Source organism: Lucilia cuprina, chromosome 5, assembly GCF_022045245.1.
Source record: "Lucilia cuprina isolate Lc7/37 chromosome 5, ASM2204524v1, whole genome shotgun sequence".
Classification (NCBI taxonomy): Eukaryota; Metazoa; Arthropoda; class Insecta; order Diptera; family Calliphoridae; genus Lucilia; species Lucilia cuprina.
The window spans coordinates 46,294,963-46,313,206 of NC_060953.1; the positions used below are offsets into that span (position 1 = coordinate 46,294,963).

The 18,244-nt window shown below is 32.8% G+C and overlaps 1 protein-coding gene across 1 annotated transcript in view; it reads left to right on the plus strand.

The window, feature by feature from the left end:
• Positions 1-18,244, plus strand: part of LOC111686393 (arginine-glutamic acid dipeptide repeats protein) — a 68,752-nt gene that overhangs the window by 36,950 nt on the left and 13,558 nt on the right. Inside the window, exons 3-6 of the mRNA XM_046952501.1 lie at positions 9,995-10,156; positions 14,051-14,207; positions 14,330-14,406; positions 15,596-18,238. Coding sequence (XP_046808457.1) covers positions 10,094-10,156; positions 14,051-14,207; positions 14,330-14,406; positions 15,596-18,238 — 2,940 coding nt within the window. The 5' untranslated portion in view covers positions 9,995-10,093. The remainder of the gene's footprint in view (positions 1-9,994; positions 10,157-14,050; positions 14,208-14,329; positions 14,407-15,595; positions 18,239-18,244) is intronic.

Below are 18,244 nucleotides of genomic sequence, written 5' to 3' on the forward strand. Positions count from 1 at the left end.
TTTATAACAATTTCAAGTTTTTTCTTAATAGTTTTAGAATATACAATAGACTAGACTATACACTAGACTTTAGACTAAACTATAGAGTTGACTATTAACTAGAATATTGACTAGACTATAGACTAGACTATAGACTAGACTATAGACTAGACTATAGACTAGACTATAGACTAGACTATAGACTAGACTATAGACTAGACTATAGACTAGACTATAGACTAGACTATAGACTAGACTATAGACTAGACTATAGACTAGACTATAGACTAGACTATAGACTACACTATAGACTAGACTATAGTCTAGTAATACTAGACTATAGTCTAGTAATACTAGACTATAGTCTAGTCTATAGTCTAGTCTATAGTCTAGTCTATAGTCTAGTCTATAGTCTAGTCTATAGTCTAGTCTATAGTCTAGTCTATAGTCTAGTCTATAGTCTAGTCTATATTCTATAGTCTAGTCTATAGTCTAGTCTATAGTCTAGTCTATAGTCTAGTCTATAGTCTAGTCTATAGTCTAGTCTATAGTCTAGTCTATAGTCTAGTCTATAGTCTAGTCTATAGTCTAGTCTATAGTCTAGTCTATAGTCTAGTCTATAGTCTAGTCTATAGTCTAGTCTACAGTCTAGTCAATAGCCTAGTCTATAGTCTAGTCAATAGTCTAGTCAATAGTCTAGTCTATAGTCTAGTCTATAGTCTAGTCTATAGTCTAGTCTATAGTCTAGTCTATAGTCTAGTCTATAGTCTAGTCTATAGTCTAGTCTATAGTCTAGTCTATAGTCTAGTCTATAGTCTAGTCTATAGTCTAGTCTATAGTCTAATCAATATTCTAGTTAATAGTCAACTCTATAGTTTAGTCTATAGTCTAGTCTAAAGTCTAGTGTATAGTCTAGTCTATTGTATATTCTATATTCTAGTCTATTGTTTAGACTAGAGTCTAATCTTTAGTTTAGTATAGTCTATAATCTGGTCTAGACTATAGTCAAGAATATATATGGTCTATTCTGCAGTGTTGTCTACAGTTTCAATGAAGTATAGTTTAGACTATAGTAAAGTACATATTCTAGTCTATTGTCTAGTCTAATTATTATGTATTCTAGTCTAGTTTATAGTCTAGACTATAGTCTAGTGTATAGCCTAGTCTATAGTCTAGTTTGTAATCCTATCTATAATCTAGTCTAGGTATTATATATAGGGAAGTCTATAGTTTAGTCTGTTTTATAGTCTATATTGTAGCTTGTATTCTAGTTTATAGGCTAGTTTTTAGTTTAGCCTAGTATATACTCTGTCCTGTAGTATAGTCCAGTTTTGCCTATAATTTAGCCTGTATTATATTTTATAGTCTCGACTATATAAAATCTTTTAGTCTAAAGTCTCGTCTAGTAATATGGTCTAGTCTATTTATACCCTACACCACTTTAGTGGGTAGGATATATTGGGTTTGTGCTGATGTTTGTAACGCACAATAATATTGGTATACCAATCTACACAGAATCATTTTTGAGTCGATTAAGACATGTTCGTCCGTCTGTCCGGCTGGCTGGCTAGCTGTCCATGTAATCTTTGTGCGCAAGATATAGGCCGCAATTTTCAAGATAATTTGATGAAATTTTGACCAATCATGTTTTTGGCACAGGGACGAAGCCTATTGAAAATGGTTGAAATCGGTCCATTATTTCACCTAGCCCCCATACAACCGTACCTCCCGATTTTGACTTCTTATGCCATAATTACGTTAAATATTCTATTATCTCTCTAAAAATTGGCACAAATAAGTTTTATATAAGTATAAGTGACACTGCAGATTTTCGGCCCTTATTTGACCTTAGCCCCCATACAAACCCTCCTTCAAAAATGTCTAAAACGTCTAAAATTGAATTTGTATCGCAATTAAACTCAACAAAATAACTGTTATTTCAAAATATATCCATCTCCCAAATTTACCGATGATCGGCCCATATTTGACCTATATAAAGCATCATTTAGAAAATTTTGTTTTTATCGCAACTATACTTTCCTACTTGCTTTTAGATTGGAGTGCAGTATATAGTGTAAGGAGTGAGATCGAAAAATTCTTAACACACGTTTTTCATTACATTTTTCAACCAAAGTATTATTTGATTTTTTTTGATCAAGTTACCTTTGAAAAACATGTCAGTTATTATGTGCAATGTCAATTATATTAATTTTTTTGTTAATCTGATTAAAATGAGTGACCAGAAAAAAGTGCGTACTGAAATTATTAAATATTTTCAACTAAACCCAACTTGGTCTTACAAAAAGTTGGCCAAGCATACAAAGGTCTGCCGTCAAACTCTTTCCAATGTTATTAAACAGTACCGGGAGAACTTGTCAGTTGATAGAAAACCTGGTTCAGGTAGAAGGAATGGTCCACATGATGTTTCTAAAGCCATAAAATAGAACGCATTTTCAAAAGAGCTCCCTACACATCCGGTAGGAAAGCAGCACGGTTAGCTCAGTGCTCGGACTATTTGGTACGAAAAGTTAAAGCTAATGCAGGTTTAAAAACATACAAGGCTCAAAAAGTTCCTGACAGGAACGCTGCTAAAAATTTAGAGGCCAAAAACAGACCACGGAAATTGAAGTCAAGTTTTATAAAAAAATATTCTTGCTGCATAATGGATGACGAAACGTATGTTCTGGCAGATTTTTCGCAACTTTTAGGTCAAAAGTTTTATGTTGCTGATGCTCGAGGGAATGTTGAAGAAAAGTTTAGGACCCAAAAGCAGACGAAATTTCCCAGAAAGTTCTTGGTATGGCAAGCAATATACAGTTGCGGCAAAAGAAGCCAATCATTTCTTACAACGGGCTCTATAAATACCGAAATTTACATCAAGGAATGTTTACAAAAAAGGCTGCTTCCATTCATAAGACTTCATAATGTGTCCACTTATTTTTGGCCTGACTTGGCATCCTGTCACTATGGTAAACAAGCCCTTGAGTGGTACAAGAACAATAATGTGGTATTTGTACCAAGAGAGGCAAATCCTCCAAACTGCCCGGAGCTAAGGACAGTAGAGAGATATTGGGCTCTTGTTAAAAAGAATTGAAGAGTACAAAAAAGGTGTCCAAAAGTGTGGTAGATTTTAAACGGAGATGGACTACATGTTCGAGCAAAGTGACAGAAAGCACTAAAAAAACGTTAATGGAAGGGTTTCCGAAAAGGGTTCAAAATTTCATCACTAGTGATTAAAACTATAAAAATATTTTTTTTTTGTAAATTGTAATAATAATTTGAATCAAATAAAAAAATAAAGCTGTAAGTTTAGTGGTTTCTCTTTTATAAACATATATGTATGTTAAGAATTTTTCGATCTCACTCCTTAGTCTACAGTCTAGTCTATAGCCGAGAGTAAAGTTTAGCCTTTAAAGTCTAAAGTTCAATCAAGTATAGTCTGGTTAAAAATATAGTACATGGTATAATCTATAGTTTGATCTATGGTTTATTCTATAGGGTCTAGTCTATGATCTTATTCTATAACCTAGTGTTGTATTAAATTTTAAGACTTATCTATAGTCTTATGCATTTTTCAAATATTTTCAATTCAATACTTTTAAACTTCTGATAATATTTTTGATTTTTCCTCATATGTACACTCAAACAAACTTTACGTTTAAAATCCGTCAATATTTTTTGCAAACACAAGTTTTGGCTGTTAGTGTTGTTGTAGTCGTTACGGTGCTAAGCGCCCACTTTGTACTTAATGCTGTCGTATTTATTATTTTCCCTCGATATTGCTGCTGCTGCTGCTATTATTGTTGTAGTTGTTGTTGTTGCCGTTGTTTAAAATTTATGCAGTGTGAAGTGTTGTAAATCACATTTTTTCACTACTTTTCAACATTTATATTATAAGCGTTTTTTACTTTTCGTTTTATGTCCAATAAATGTTGAAGCAAATGAAACGAAACAACGAACGAAATAAACGGCTGAAGAGCAGCAATAACGACAACAACAACGATTATACAAAAGTCAAATAGACAGACCTTTAAAACGTCTAAATGACAGAGAGTCAGTTATAGACAGTCAGTCAGTTCCCTATACCTCTCTACTTTTCTCAATTTACAATTTTGAATAAAATATTTTCTATATAAAATAATAGTGTTATGGGTGGTGGTTTGAGAGGGCAAAGAGGTTGATGTTGCTGTTGGTGAGTTTGTGTAGTGCAAACGGTGAAAGGGGAGGGATGGTGTCAGCAATCAAGTCTTGTTCTGCTATGCTTTTTATCAAACACACAAATTTTACTGTTAATTTAAAAGTGCGCTCGCTCAATTAATTTAAATTAATTTATTCATAATTTGTTTTCTCCCCTGTTATTTTTTTTAGATTTTTTTTATTTGTGTGTAAAAGTGTGCATAATGTTTCCTATATTTAATTCGTGTTGTAAACGAGTGGAATAAACGAAGAAGAATTTCAACGAAGTGTTTTAGCAATTTGTTGTTGTGGCTTTTTTACGTTTTTTTACTGTAAAATATGTATTAATTTCTGTGAGTTTGTGTGTCGTTCATTCATTCGCCGCCTGCCTGTGTGTTTAATTTTTTTTTTTTTTGGGTATTTTTACCTTCAGTTTTTTTTTTCGTATTTATTTTGTTTATTTAATTATAAAATATGGCCATTTAGTGTCACACATAATTTTAATGAATTTTTTTCTTCTCATTCCGCCTTAGTGTTGTGTACACTTTTTTTATTTGTTTATTTGTGCTGTTTTGGTTTATTGATTTATTAAGTAATTTTTGGTGTCTTCTAAAGTCATGACACTTGTGTATAGACGAGTGTATATGTCTGTATATCTGGTTGTGTGTTTGGGTCTTTGGGGGATTTTAAAAACTGATATTTTGTTTTTGTAGATAAAAAAATGAAATATGTAGAAAATTTTTGTGCAAATTTTTCATTTGTTTTAGTGTTTTTTTAAAAGCTAATTAAGGTAATAATTATGATATTTTTTAATAATTTTTCTTGACGATAAATAAATATTATTGACTTTTTAATGGTAGACGTAGATTTAAATACAAAACTAGAACTGTACTAAAACTGAACGAGAATTTTACTTAAACTGAACTAGAACTGAACTAGAACTGAACTAGAACTGAACTAGAACTGAACTAGAACTGAACTAGAACTGAACTAGAACTGAACTAGAACTGAACTAGAACTGAACTAGAACTGAACTAGAACTAGAACTGAACTAGAACTGAACTAGAACTGAACTAGAACTGAACTAGAACTGAACTAGAACTGAACTAGAACTGAACTAGAACTGAACTAGAACTGAACTAGAACTGAACCAGAACTGAACTAGAACTGAACTAGAACTGAACTAGAACTGAACTAGAAATGAAATAGAGCTTAACTAGAATTGAACTAAAACTGAACTACAACTTGACTAGAACTAAACTAGAACTAAAGCCCAACTAGAGCCGAACTAGAACTGAAGTAGAACTGAACTGGAACTGAACTAGAACTGAATTACAACGGAACTAGAACTGAAGTAGAACTGATCTAGAATTGAACTTGAACTGAACTAGAACTGTACTAGAACTGAATTAGAACTGAACTAAAACTGAACAAGAACTGAACTAGAACTGAACTAGAACTGAACTAGAACTGAACTAGAACTGAACTAGAACTGAACTAGAACTGAACTAGAACTAAACTAGAACTGAACTAGAACTAAACTAGAACTGAACTAGAACTGAACTAGAACTGAACTAGAAGTGAAATATAGTTTAACTAGAACTGAACTAGAACTGAAATAGAGCTTAACTAGAATTGAAATAAAACTGAACTAGAATTTGACTAGAACTAAACTAGAACTAGAATTTGACTAGAACTAAACTAGAACTAGAGCCCAACTAGAGCTGAACTAGAACTGAAGTAGAACTGAACTGGAACTGAACTAGAACTGAACTGGAACTGAACTGGAACTGAACTGGAACTGAACTGGAACTGAACTAGAACTGAATTAAAACGGAACTAGTACTGAACTAGAACTAAAGTAGAACTGAACTAGAACTGAACTAGAACTGAACTAGAACTGAACTAGAACTGAACTAGAACTGAACTAGAACTGAACTAGAACTGAACTAGAACTGAACTAGAACTGAACTAGAACTGAACTAGAACTGAACTAAAACTGAATTAGAACTAAACAAGAACTGAACTAGATCTTAACTATTACATAACATCATTTTTTAGAAAAAATATATTTTTGATGTCTTTATATTCATTTTAATAAATATAAATTCTGTTTAGTTATATATGTAGTTTAAAAGAGAATTAATTTCTTTAAACGCCTGTCAATTTGAGGTGTATTAAAATTTCTACTTGAGATGACATCTGCAAATAATTTATGGTTTTAAATGACTCGTATACAAGTAAACAATGCCTCAAGGAATTATTATTATTATTACATATGAATAACAATTATTTGGAGAATATGTACACACAAACAAAATATATATCTACTTGCAATACAATGTTAACTTCTACAATTATTTCCTGAAACCAAAAAATAATAAAAACAGGGTGTCTTAAAAAATATGAATAATTCTAACAAACTAAACTCAAATGTTCTAGAGTAATTTTTTAAAATTAACAAAACAAGACTTTACAAATTCAAATAAAATTTGTTTAACTTTAATCTAATTAATATATGCAAATTTAAAAAAGTCAATTGATCAGACTAAAGTTAATTTCTATGAAAATAAAACCTAAAAAATCATACAAAATGAAATCCAATATGTCAAGTGCGTAAAGAAATAAGAAAAATAAAATAACATAAGCTAAAGGTATTTTAAAATATTAATACCTTTTTTGAACTTAAATACATATAAACATTACAAATCCGATTTAAAGATTTATTTTTCATTTTTATTTATTTTAACAAGAACATCTAAATACAATTGGTAAAAACGAAGAAAAATGTAGGAAAAAAATATACTTATTTGTAAAAAGGGCAAATATCTAATGTCTATGTTCAAGCCATAATAACAACACCTAAAAGCATTCACACAGGTGGTGGTCAAATAAATGGTGACTAGACAAAGAAAATTTAATTGAAACCATTAATTGTGTAAAACAAATAACAACTAATTAGTTAAAAAATATTTTTCTAATACAATTTAATATTTTAATTTGTACATTTTTTTCCATTGTGCCACCCCTGTATTTGAATATATTATGTATGTGGAATGTGGAAAAAATAAACTCAGTGTGTGGCGGCATGTTGTGTGAATGTTTTTATATTTATTTTTTTATTGTTGTTGCTTTTTATTAGTATAGAAAAAAATATATAAAACAAATTTGTCAAACAAAATAAAATACACTTAAGTACTCAAGTGTAACCAATTCTTAATGGTATTAAATAAAAATTTAACACACAAAATAAAAAAAAGCGAGAAAATAAAAATCAATTCAACAAATATAATGGAATCATTATAATAATAAAAATGTTTTCCAAATCATTCATATACATATAATAATGAAAAAACAAACATGAAAATGAAAAAAAGTCGTTAGTCTATTAATGTTTATGATACATTAAAAGAATTTAACTATAGTGCTTACCAGCTGTGGTGGGGATTTTAAAATGAGTTCATGTTTGTTTGTCATTTATATTACACCTTTAAATCATTAGTAGAATTCCTTAGAGTATAGGCCCCTTGAGTTTAAAATTGAGTTATGTGCTATTTAATGTGATAGAAATAAAATTAAAAAAAAAACTACCAAGGTTCCATGGTTGTAGTAGAATATCAAATTAGAGTTCTTAGCATGTATTACATAATTATTGATATTACGAGGCAGTTTTAAATTTAGTTTAAGTTCCTCTTCAGCTCTAGTTCTGCTATTCTAGTTCAGTTCTAGTTCCGTTGTAGATGAGTTCTAGTTCAGTTAGTTATGTTTTAGTTTAGTTCTATTTCAGTTCTAGTTCAGTTTTAGTTCAGTTCTAGTTCAGTTCTAGTTAAGTTTTAGTTCAGTTCTAGTTCAGTTCTAGTTCAGTTCTAGTTCAGTTCTAGTTCAGTTCTAGTTCAGTTCTAGTTCAGTTCTAGTTCAGTTCTAGTTCAGTTCTAGTTCAGTTCTAGTTCAGTTCTAGTTCAGTTCTAGTTCAGTTCTAGTTCAGTTCTAGTTCAGTTCTAGTTCAGTTCTAGTTCAGTTCTAATTCAGTTCTAGTTCAGTTCTAGTTCAGTTCTAGTTCAGTTCTAGTTCAGTTCTAGTTTAGTTCTAGTTCAGTTCTAGTTCTGTACTGTTCAACTTTAGTTCTGTACTGTTCAACTTTAGTTCTGTACTGTTCAACTTTAGTTCTGTACTGTTCAACTTTAGTTCTGTACTGCTCAACTTTAGTTCAGTTTTGTTATAGTTCTGGTTCTATTCTAGTTCTGTTTTAGTTTAGTTCTAGTTCAGTTCTAGTTCAGTTCTAGTTCAGTTCTAGTTCTAGTTCAGTTCTAGTTCAGTTCTAGCTCAGTTCTAGTTCAGTTCTAGTTCAGTTCTAGTTCAGTTCTAGTTCAGTTCTAGTTCAGTTCTAGTTCAGTTTAGTTCTAGTTCAGTTCTAGTTTAGTTGTAGTTCAGTTCTAGTTTAGTTCTAGTTTAGTTCTAGTTTAGTTCTAGTTTAGTTCTAGTTCAGTTCTAGTTCTGTACTGTCCAACTTTAGTTCTGTACTGTTCAACTTTAGTTCAGTTTTGTTATAGTTCTGGTTCTATTCTAGGTCTGTTTTAGTTGAGTTCTAGTTCAGTTCTAGTTCAGTTCTAGTTTAGTTCTAGTTCAGTTCTAGTTCAGTTCTAGTTCAGTTCTAGTTCAGTTCTAGTTCAGTTCTAGTTCAGTTCTAGTTCAGTTCTAGTTCAGTTCTAGTTCAGTTCCAGTTCAGTTCTAGTTCAGTTCTAGTTCAGTTCTAGTTCAGTTCTAGATCAGTTCTAGTTCAGTTCTAGTTCAGTTTAGTTCTAGTTCTGTTGCTTTAGTTCTGTCCTAGTTTAAACAATTGGTTTGTATTAAACAAACTTTTGTTATCACTACCTTATAAATACCATACTTACACATCAATCCCATTATATCGTTTCCCCTTTTAGCTTGTCTTCAATAAACCACTTCATCCTTAAATATTTTCACTGCTTCAAAACAACAAATGCATTTTTTTTTTTTGTTTTTGAAAAACCCCGATTTCCTTCCCTTGTGATTATTTTATTAAAAAGAAAATATATAAATTTCCAGCCATTGTCAGTTTATTTATTATTAGTCAGTATTAATTATTCAATATTGATTTATACGATTTAACAAATCACTACCCATTTCATGTGATTAAGTGCTACTGTTCTCGTTGTGTGTCTGTGTATATTTTTAACCCCTTTTTGTAAGGCAAGCAACCCTTTCTTTTTACACAATCGCATACACATTTTGTGATGTGTGTACTTTGTTATTGCCGGTTCCACCTTTAGGCCATGTTTTTTCCACTTAATATTTAATCATGTTTACTTGTCAATTGCAGCTATCATACACATATAAAAACACATAATAACACAAAAGGTTCATAGACATTCTCCACTACAATACCACCACCACCACCAACACCACCGTCACTATTACAACGTACGATATATACGATCCAACCAACCACTTAATAAAATGTAATTGTGCATGTACAACTATTGAACTTTTAAAGAAGACAAAATATAAAACCAGAAAAGGGTGTTAGATTCAGTTATAACGAACATGTTATACCCTGCACTTAATGAATGTTTTTGTTATAGTTTTTTTTTTTTCGTTTCTATAATCAAACATATATAATCGTTACTTACTAATATATCATGCCACGCCCGTTTTAATGGGGCTGAAATATTTTCCTGTTTTTTCTTGCAATTTTTTCAATAGGACTAAGTGTAATGTAGTACTTCTAGACATTTTTGATTTGTTTTTATTTTTTGTGTTTTTTAAAACAATTTTTATTAATTACCTCTTTCCACTCTTGGCTTTTCTCTATTTACAGACAATATTTCCATTGTATCTGCAATTTGATTATAATTTCATTACAACGGGGGCAATAAAAAGGCTTAACACTGGACCGTAAAAGTGTTGTGGAAGGGTAATGGCGGCCTCCACTCAAGGAGAAATTCGAGTGGGTCCCGGCCACCAGGTAAACGATGTCTATGTACGTACCATAACTCACAAATTTCACGGTAACAATTCTACTTGTGACTTGTTTTCTTTTTTTGTTTATCCAAAATATTGTCTTTTTATGTTTTTCTTTAAATTTTTTTTCAAATTAAATCTAAATTTCTAAATTTTTTCCCTACCAAAACCAGATTTACTACATACATATTTATATTTTATCGAAAATTACTAATACTATAAATTGTTATTAACATTATTATAATACTTTAGTAAATAATTGTATGTTAGTTATTTGAAAAATTTATTTAGATCTTATTCAGTTCTTGATCACTTGTTCTGTTCTAGTTCAGTTCTTGATATGTTCTAGTTCAGTTCTTGATCTGTTGTAGTTCAGTTCTTGATCTGTTCTAGTAGTGTTCTAGTTCTCTTAATGTTCTAGTTCTAGTTCAATGCTCTATTCTATTCCAGTTCAGTTCTAGTTCAGTTCTAGTTCAGTTCTAGTTCAGTTCTAGTTCAGTTCTAGTTCAGTTCTAGTTCAGTTCTAGTTCAGTTCTAGTTCAGTTATAGTTCTGTTCTAGTTCTGTTCTAGTTCTGTTCTAGTTCTGTTCTAGTTCTGTTCTAGTTCTGTTCTAGTTCTGTTCTAGTTCTGTTCTAGTTCTGTTCTAGTTCTGTTCTAGTTCTGTTCTAGTTCTGTTCTAGTTCTGTTCTAGTTCTGTTCTAGTTCTGTTCTAGTTCTGTTCTAGTTCTGTTCTAGTTCTGTTCTAGTTCTGTTCTAGTTCTGTTCTAGTTCTGTTCTAGTTCTGTTCTAGTTCTGTTCTAGTTCTGTTCTAGTTCTGTTCTAGTTCTGTTCCAGTTCTGTACTGTTCTAGTTCTGTTCTAGTTCTTTTCTAGTTCTGTTCTAGTTCTGTTTTAGTTCTGTTCTAGTTCTGTTCTAGTTCTGTTCCAGTTCTGTACTGTTCTGGTTCTGTTCTAGTTCTGTTCTAGTTCTGTTCTAGTTCTGTTCTAGTTCTGTTCTAGTTCTGTTCTAGTTCTGTTCTAGTTCTTGTTCTGTTCTAGTTCTTTTCTAGTTCTGTTCTAGTTCTCTTCTAAGTAGTGCAGTTCTAGTTCAGTTTTGTTCATTTCTAATTCTACTTTTTATTCTGTTCCGGTTCTGTTGAAGTTCAGTTCAAGTGTTGTTCTATTTTAGTAAATGATTTTGATTTTTTTATTTCTAAAAATTAATCAGAATATCTCTATTATTTTAAATCCTGTCTACAATCCAATAGATATTTTCATCAGATTATTATTTCTTGCTAACAAATCAATATGTACTTGTTGTTTTTCTAAAAAATATACAAAACCAAGGATTAATTTTGTAGACAATAGCATCTAATACATATCTAGACATTTTTATTGTTATAGTACTATAATACAGTATATCTTTCTTTATAGACAGATGAATACATATCTTAAAAGTCGTGTATAATGATTGTTAAACACAAGTGCAATCAATATATGTACTTTTATAGCTCGTCATTTATACAATATTGAAATACAATAGTAGCTGATAATGAAGATATTTTATTTGTTTTAATTAATTGTACTAATTGTTTAAATGTTTACTAGAATTGTGTAGAATGTTTGTATATATAAATATGCATATTTATGCATTGTTTGTATATATAAATTTATTATTGTATTATAAATATAATAAAATACAAATCAATAAATATGCAATTAACCCAACCTCTGCTTTCCTGTGAATAAAAAAAAGAAACATATTCTTACTCCAACCCTCCTTTATTGATTGTTTGGATGTTTTGTAGACATTCTAATAATAATAATTGGCTGTTTTATTTACAACAATTGGCTTAATAAATAATAATTATCTTAATAGAAAATACAGTGTTTAACATTTATTAAAGTTTTGTTAAGAAAAAATAAATAAAAATAAACTTTAAATACATATAAATAATGAATATTAGTATTTCCTTCTGTAAGACAATGTTTATGAAATATGTATTAAACATAGTATGGAGAAGTTATAAAACATAATAAATATTGTGTGTATTATTATAATGATTATATAATGTATATATACCGTATACTATAACTAAATTGAGTAGATGTTTAATGGGGTTTAGATTGTCAACAGTTTGTAAAGTTTATTAATTTTAGTTCAGTTATAATTCAGTTCTAGTTCAGTTCTAGTTCTAGTTCAGTTCTAGTTCAGTTCTAGTTCAGTTTTAGTTCGGTTCTGGTTCAGTTCTAGTTTAGTTCTAGTTCAGTTCTAGTTCAGTTCTAGTTCAGTTCTAGTTCAGTTCTAGTTCAGTTCTAGTTCAGTTCTAGTTCAGTTCTAGTTCAGTTCTAGTTCAGTTCTAGTTCAGTTCTAGTTCAGTTCTAGTTCAGTTCTAGTTCAGTTCTAGTTCAGTTCTAGTTCAGTTCTAGTTCAGTTCTAGTTCAGTTCTAGTTCAGTTCTAGTTCAGTTCTAGTTCAGTTCTAGTTCAGTTCAAGTTCAGTTCTAGTTTAATTCTACTTCAGTTCTAGTTTAGTTCTAGTTCAATTCTACTTCAGTTCTAGTTTAGTTCTAGTTCAGTTCTAGTACAGTTCTAGTTCAGTATTTAAGTTCTAGTTCAGTAGTAAAGTTCTACTTCAGTTCTAGTTCTGGGTTATTCAAGTTTAGTTCTATTCTAGTTCTAGTTCAATTCTAGTTCAATTTTAGTTCAGTTCTAGTTCAATTCTAGTTCTAGTTCAGTTCTATTTCAGTTCTAGTTCAGTTCTAGTTCAGATCTAGTTTAGTTCAGTTCTAGTTCAGTATTAAAGTTCTACTTCAGTTCTAGTTCTATTTTATTCAAGTTCAGTTCTATTCTAGTTCTAGTTCAATTCTAGTTAAATTCTAGTTCAGTTCTAGTTCAGTTCTAGTTCTGTGCTAGTTCAGTTCTAGTTCAGTTCTAGTTCAGTTGTAGTTCAGTTCTAGTACAGTTCTAGTTCAGTATTTAAATGCTAGTTCTGTTCTACTATAGTTTCTGTTCAGTTCTATTGCAGTTCTACTTTAGTTCTAGTTCAGCTCTGGTTCAGTTTTGGGACAGTTCTAGTTTTGTGCTAATTCAGTTCTAGTTTAATTCTGGTCTTTTCCTAGTTCTGTGTTAGTTCAGTTCTAGTTTTGTTCTCTCTTTCTCTCTCTCTGCTATTCTGCAGTTGCAGTTTACTTCTTGTTCAAATCTAGTTCAGGTTTCTTCTCTTTTAGACCCAAAAGAGAAATAATAAAGTTTACATCATGTTCTTTTATCTTTTTTGCCGACAAACTTTAATAAATGTTAATATTGTCTTTTCAATTTCCCTAACTCCTAATCCTATATATCATAATCCTTGGTCCCCTCATTTCACAACATTTTCATCAACATTTCGTAAACGTAATCATACATGCCCATTTGCATTAGTTTTAAATTTAAATTAAGTAGTTATTAACTAAATTAATTTTATAAACTATAAACTTGGTGTGTGTATTATTATCTATATTTATATAATTTTTAATAATCTACATAAAATAGAACAATAATATTTCTTATACAAACTCTAAATAAATAATAAACCTAAACTATATAAACAAATATTATCATTTAATATTATTAAAACATAATAAATTTGTTTATATAATTTATTTTTTCATTAACCCTGTCAAAAACAACAACAAAAAAATATTTGATTTTTCCACTAATTAACATATTTTTTTATACCTTCCATATACCTTCCAAACAACCTATCACCAATCAATCAAACAAAAAAAATAATAAAACAACAACACCACCAAAAACTACTACTTCAATTAAACTACATATCTACTCTGCTCTCCTATTATTACTACTACAATCCACTACTATTACTACTTCTTCTCCATAATATATGCACTCACACATTCACCTCTCCCAAAAATAAAACAACAACACAAAAGGCAAAACTGCCCGATTATAATCCAATTTCAAGCTTCCCTGTTGACAAGGAAAACGACGAACGTGAATTAGAAATACCAAGATGGAGTCCCGGTGCTATGGCAGATGGAGATCTTTTAATGTTCTTGCGTGCAGCTCGTTCAATGGCTGCATTTCAAGGTAAATATCCACCGGAAGAAATACTAAAAAGTAATGACACATATACATTTTATTTACGAACAGGATTTGAATATTATTAATTTGTTTTTCTCTCTCTTTGTTTCTAACAATTGGCCTTGCAGGAATGTGTGATGGCGGTCTAGAAGAAGGTATTGTGGCAGCAACACGTGATGACACAACTATTAATGCACATGACGTTGTAAGTATCTATAAGGGTATATATTAATTATACTTTTGATTTATAAATTTCAGAGGATTTATGATTTATTTGATAATTTATTTTCGACTAAGACTTCAATTTTTCTAAGTGATGGAATTCCTTTTAATATTATAAAAATTTTCTAGTTCAGTTCTAGTTCTGTTCTAGTTCAGTTCTTGTTCAGTTCTAGTTCTAGTTGAGTTCTAGCCTAGTTCACTTCTAGTTCAGTTATGGTTTAGTTCTAGTTCGGTTCTAGTTCAGTTCTAATTCAATTCTACTTCAAATATGGTTCAGATCTAGTTTAGTTCTTGTTCAGTTCTAGTTTAATTCTAGTTCAGTTCTAGTTCAGTTCTAGATCAGTTCTAGGTCCGTTCTAGTTTTATTCTATTCTAGTTAAATTTTTTTTCTAGTTCAAGTTATGTTCTAGTTTAGTTTCAGCTAAGTTTTAGTTCAGATCTAATTCACTTTTAGTTCAGTTCTAGTTCAGATCTAGTTCAGATCTAGTTCAGTTCTAGTTCAGTACTAGTTAAGCTCTAGTTCAGTTCTAGTTCAATTCTAGTTCAGTTCTAGTTCAGTTCTAGTTCAGTTCTAGTTCAGTTCTAGTTCAGTTCTAGTTCAGTTCTAGTTCAGTTCTAGTTCAGTTCTAGTTCAGTTCTAGTTCAGTTCTAGTTCAGTTCTAGTTCAGTTCTAGTTCAGTTCTAGTTCATTTCTAGTTCAGTTCTAGTTCAGTTCTAGTTCAGTTCTAGTTCAGTTCTAGTTCAGTTCTAGTTCAGTTCTAGTTCAGTTCTAGTTCAGTTCTAGTTCAGTTCTAGTTCAGTTCTAGTTCAGTTCTAGTTCAGTTCTAATTCATTTCTAATTCATTTCTATTTCAGTTCTAGTTCAGTTTTAGTTAATTTCTAGTTTCAGTTCTAGTTCAACTCGTGTTCTGTCGATAATATTCTTAAAATTATAATCAATATCTTTAAGTATAATGTATTTAATATTACACATTTAATTATTAATTAATAATTTAACTAATTAATTATCTAACCCTAATCGTGTCTAATAATATAACTAATCTAATATTCATAATAATTCTGAATTATTAATTCATTACTAAATGATGGATAAACAAAATACTTTATATATTTTTCAAACAAATTGTGGCCATTTAGTAACTCCCGTCATATATCTTTACTTTCATTTTTAGTTACATGATAACGGTTACGACCCAGGTAAAGCACTTCAAGCACTTGTAAAAGCACCTCTTACCAAAAGCATTGAAAAGAAGTGGTGTGAGGACGAAATAAAAAAATTCATTAAAGGCCTTAGACAATTTGGCAAAAACTTTTTTAGAATCCAAAAGGATTTATTACCCCATAAAGAGACACCCGAACTAGTTGAATTCTACTATTTGTGGAAGAAGACACCGAGCGCGAATAGCAATCGCCCGCATCGTAGACGCCGCCAAAGTGCATTGCGTCGCAATCGTGTTACACGGGCAAGTAATACACCTCCCAAAAAGGAGGATACACCAGAACCACAATCTGCTGCATCAGCCGCAACAACGACGGCGACGACGACGGCGTCGACGGCGAGTGCAGACAAAGGTCGCGCTTCGCCAGTTGTCAATAAGGAGGAGACCAGTTCTCTGACTGAAGACGACGTAAGCGAGTGCGACAGCGATTCAAGTTTAACCCATAAAAGGGATGAATCACCGTCTAGAATGAGGACGAGAAATAAACAACAGAATACAACCGGCACAACGGCGAAGTGCGATCAGACACAGGTGACGCAGCCACAGCCTACGGCTAATGGCAAGCGTCCTAAGCGTGGTGCTGAAACACCGGATAATGTTGCTGGCGCCGCAGCAGGAGCGGCAACAGGAACGGCTGCGGGAGAAAGTCCTAAAACGCCTACTAAACCCGTGGCCGAGAGTGCGGCGAATAAACGTAAGACTGGTCGTCAAGAGACACCCAGTAAAAAGAAACGTAGCGATACAGAAGGCTCAGTGGGTTCTGCGGTGAGTGCCACTGACACACCCGATGAGAGTGATAACAATGGCGGTCCTGCACCTATTTCTGCCGGTCCTAAAGATAAACGCAAACGCGCAGAAAGTCCGGTGGAAAGCACAAATTCCGATAGTCGTTCAGACTCTGCCATGGATGATGGCGAGTCTAACAACACCGATTCGGGCGAACAGCAATCTAACAAAGACAGTAAAGAGAGTTCGTCTAGCAAAGAAGAGAATAGTAGTAGTGGCAATAGTGAAATTGAATCATCCACCAAAAGTGATAAGAATCTTATACCGAAAACTGAATCAAAAGTTTCCGATATCGATATTAAAGATAAAATCAAAAATGTCGACGAAGAAACCAATATACAGGCACCAACTATGGTTACTGATACAAGTCTTAAAGACAAGGAACCCAAAGAAGATCCCTTAGCTATACCTACCACAAAACCATTGCCACAAGCCGTTGTAGTTAGCGCACCCCTTCCGCCATTAAAGGTGCCTACGGTGGAGGCGCTAAACGCGTCTGTTGAACGCAAAGAGTTGGCTAAAGCGGAAATGATGGATACTGGTGATATGCCAAAAGATATGCTGAAGAAACTGGCCAATATGAAACAGGAAATATCCACACCTCCTCAGATGCCACCTCAGCCACCATTAGCACCCCCGCAGCCGCAAAGCATTATACCAGAGGTTGTTTACTTTAAGAAAGAACCTAAGGATCTAGATTCGGCCTGTAATCAAAATAGTAATGAACCTCAAGATCTCAAAGTTAAAATTGAGGTTAAGAGCGAAGACATCAAGCCGCCAATTATGGGCTTGCCACCGGCGATACCGCCACCAAGCAGCCAGGCTCCCATGTCTTTGACTACAAAGCGAGATGGTACTGAACCACCATCACCGCTGTCACTAAATCAACATCAACAACCTCCACCACATATGCAACATCCTCATGCACCTGGACCTCCACCAGGTTACATAGTCGAGGGTGGTCAACTCAAATTTGCACCACCTTCACAACAACAGCAGCCTCCACAAGGCCCACCCACATCTATGCCTAACGACAGTTCTATGCCGCCATGCAGTGGTCCCCAAACAGGTCCTCCACCACCACAACAACCAAAATATGCTAATGAAATGGATCATAAGTTCCCAGATGGCATTAAATACGAACCGGGCAAATTTGTACCACAAGATCTTAAATATACACCTGGGCAATTAGATACTCTTAAATATAGCCAGGAAATGCAAGCAGCTGCAGCAGCAGCAGCGGCGGCCGCTGGCAAGTTTGATATGAAGTTTATGATAGAACAACAAGGAGGAAAGTTTCCCGGCGATTTGTCGGCTCATGCACAACCGCCTACGGGCAAACCGCCTTACGGTAGTGCAGGCGATATAGCAATGAAACACCCCGATCTTAAGGGCGGTTACCCACCTACCAGCCTTGGACCTCCACCAGTGAGCAGTGCTTCTGCATCAAGTGATAATGCACCTCCCCCACACAAATATATGGGCGGTCATTTAGAACAACAGCCACCACCCTCACATGGACAGCCACCAGGAGCCACTCCACCGCCTGGCATTGCTATGCCAAAGCCACACTATGAACATCAGGTACAGCATCCTTTGGCCAGACCACCATTTGAGTCGGCAGCCGGTCTAATGATGAAATATGGCGATCCAATGGTGGGTAAATATGGGCCTCAAGATATGAAGTATCCACCACCACAGGGACCACCTACCGATATGAGCACGGGCGGTATGAAACCTTCGCCGTATGGTGAAAATCTCATTAAACCTTCTCCTTATGGTAGTGGCCCACCTGAAACGGGATTAAAATATCCT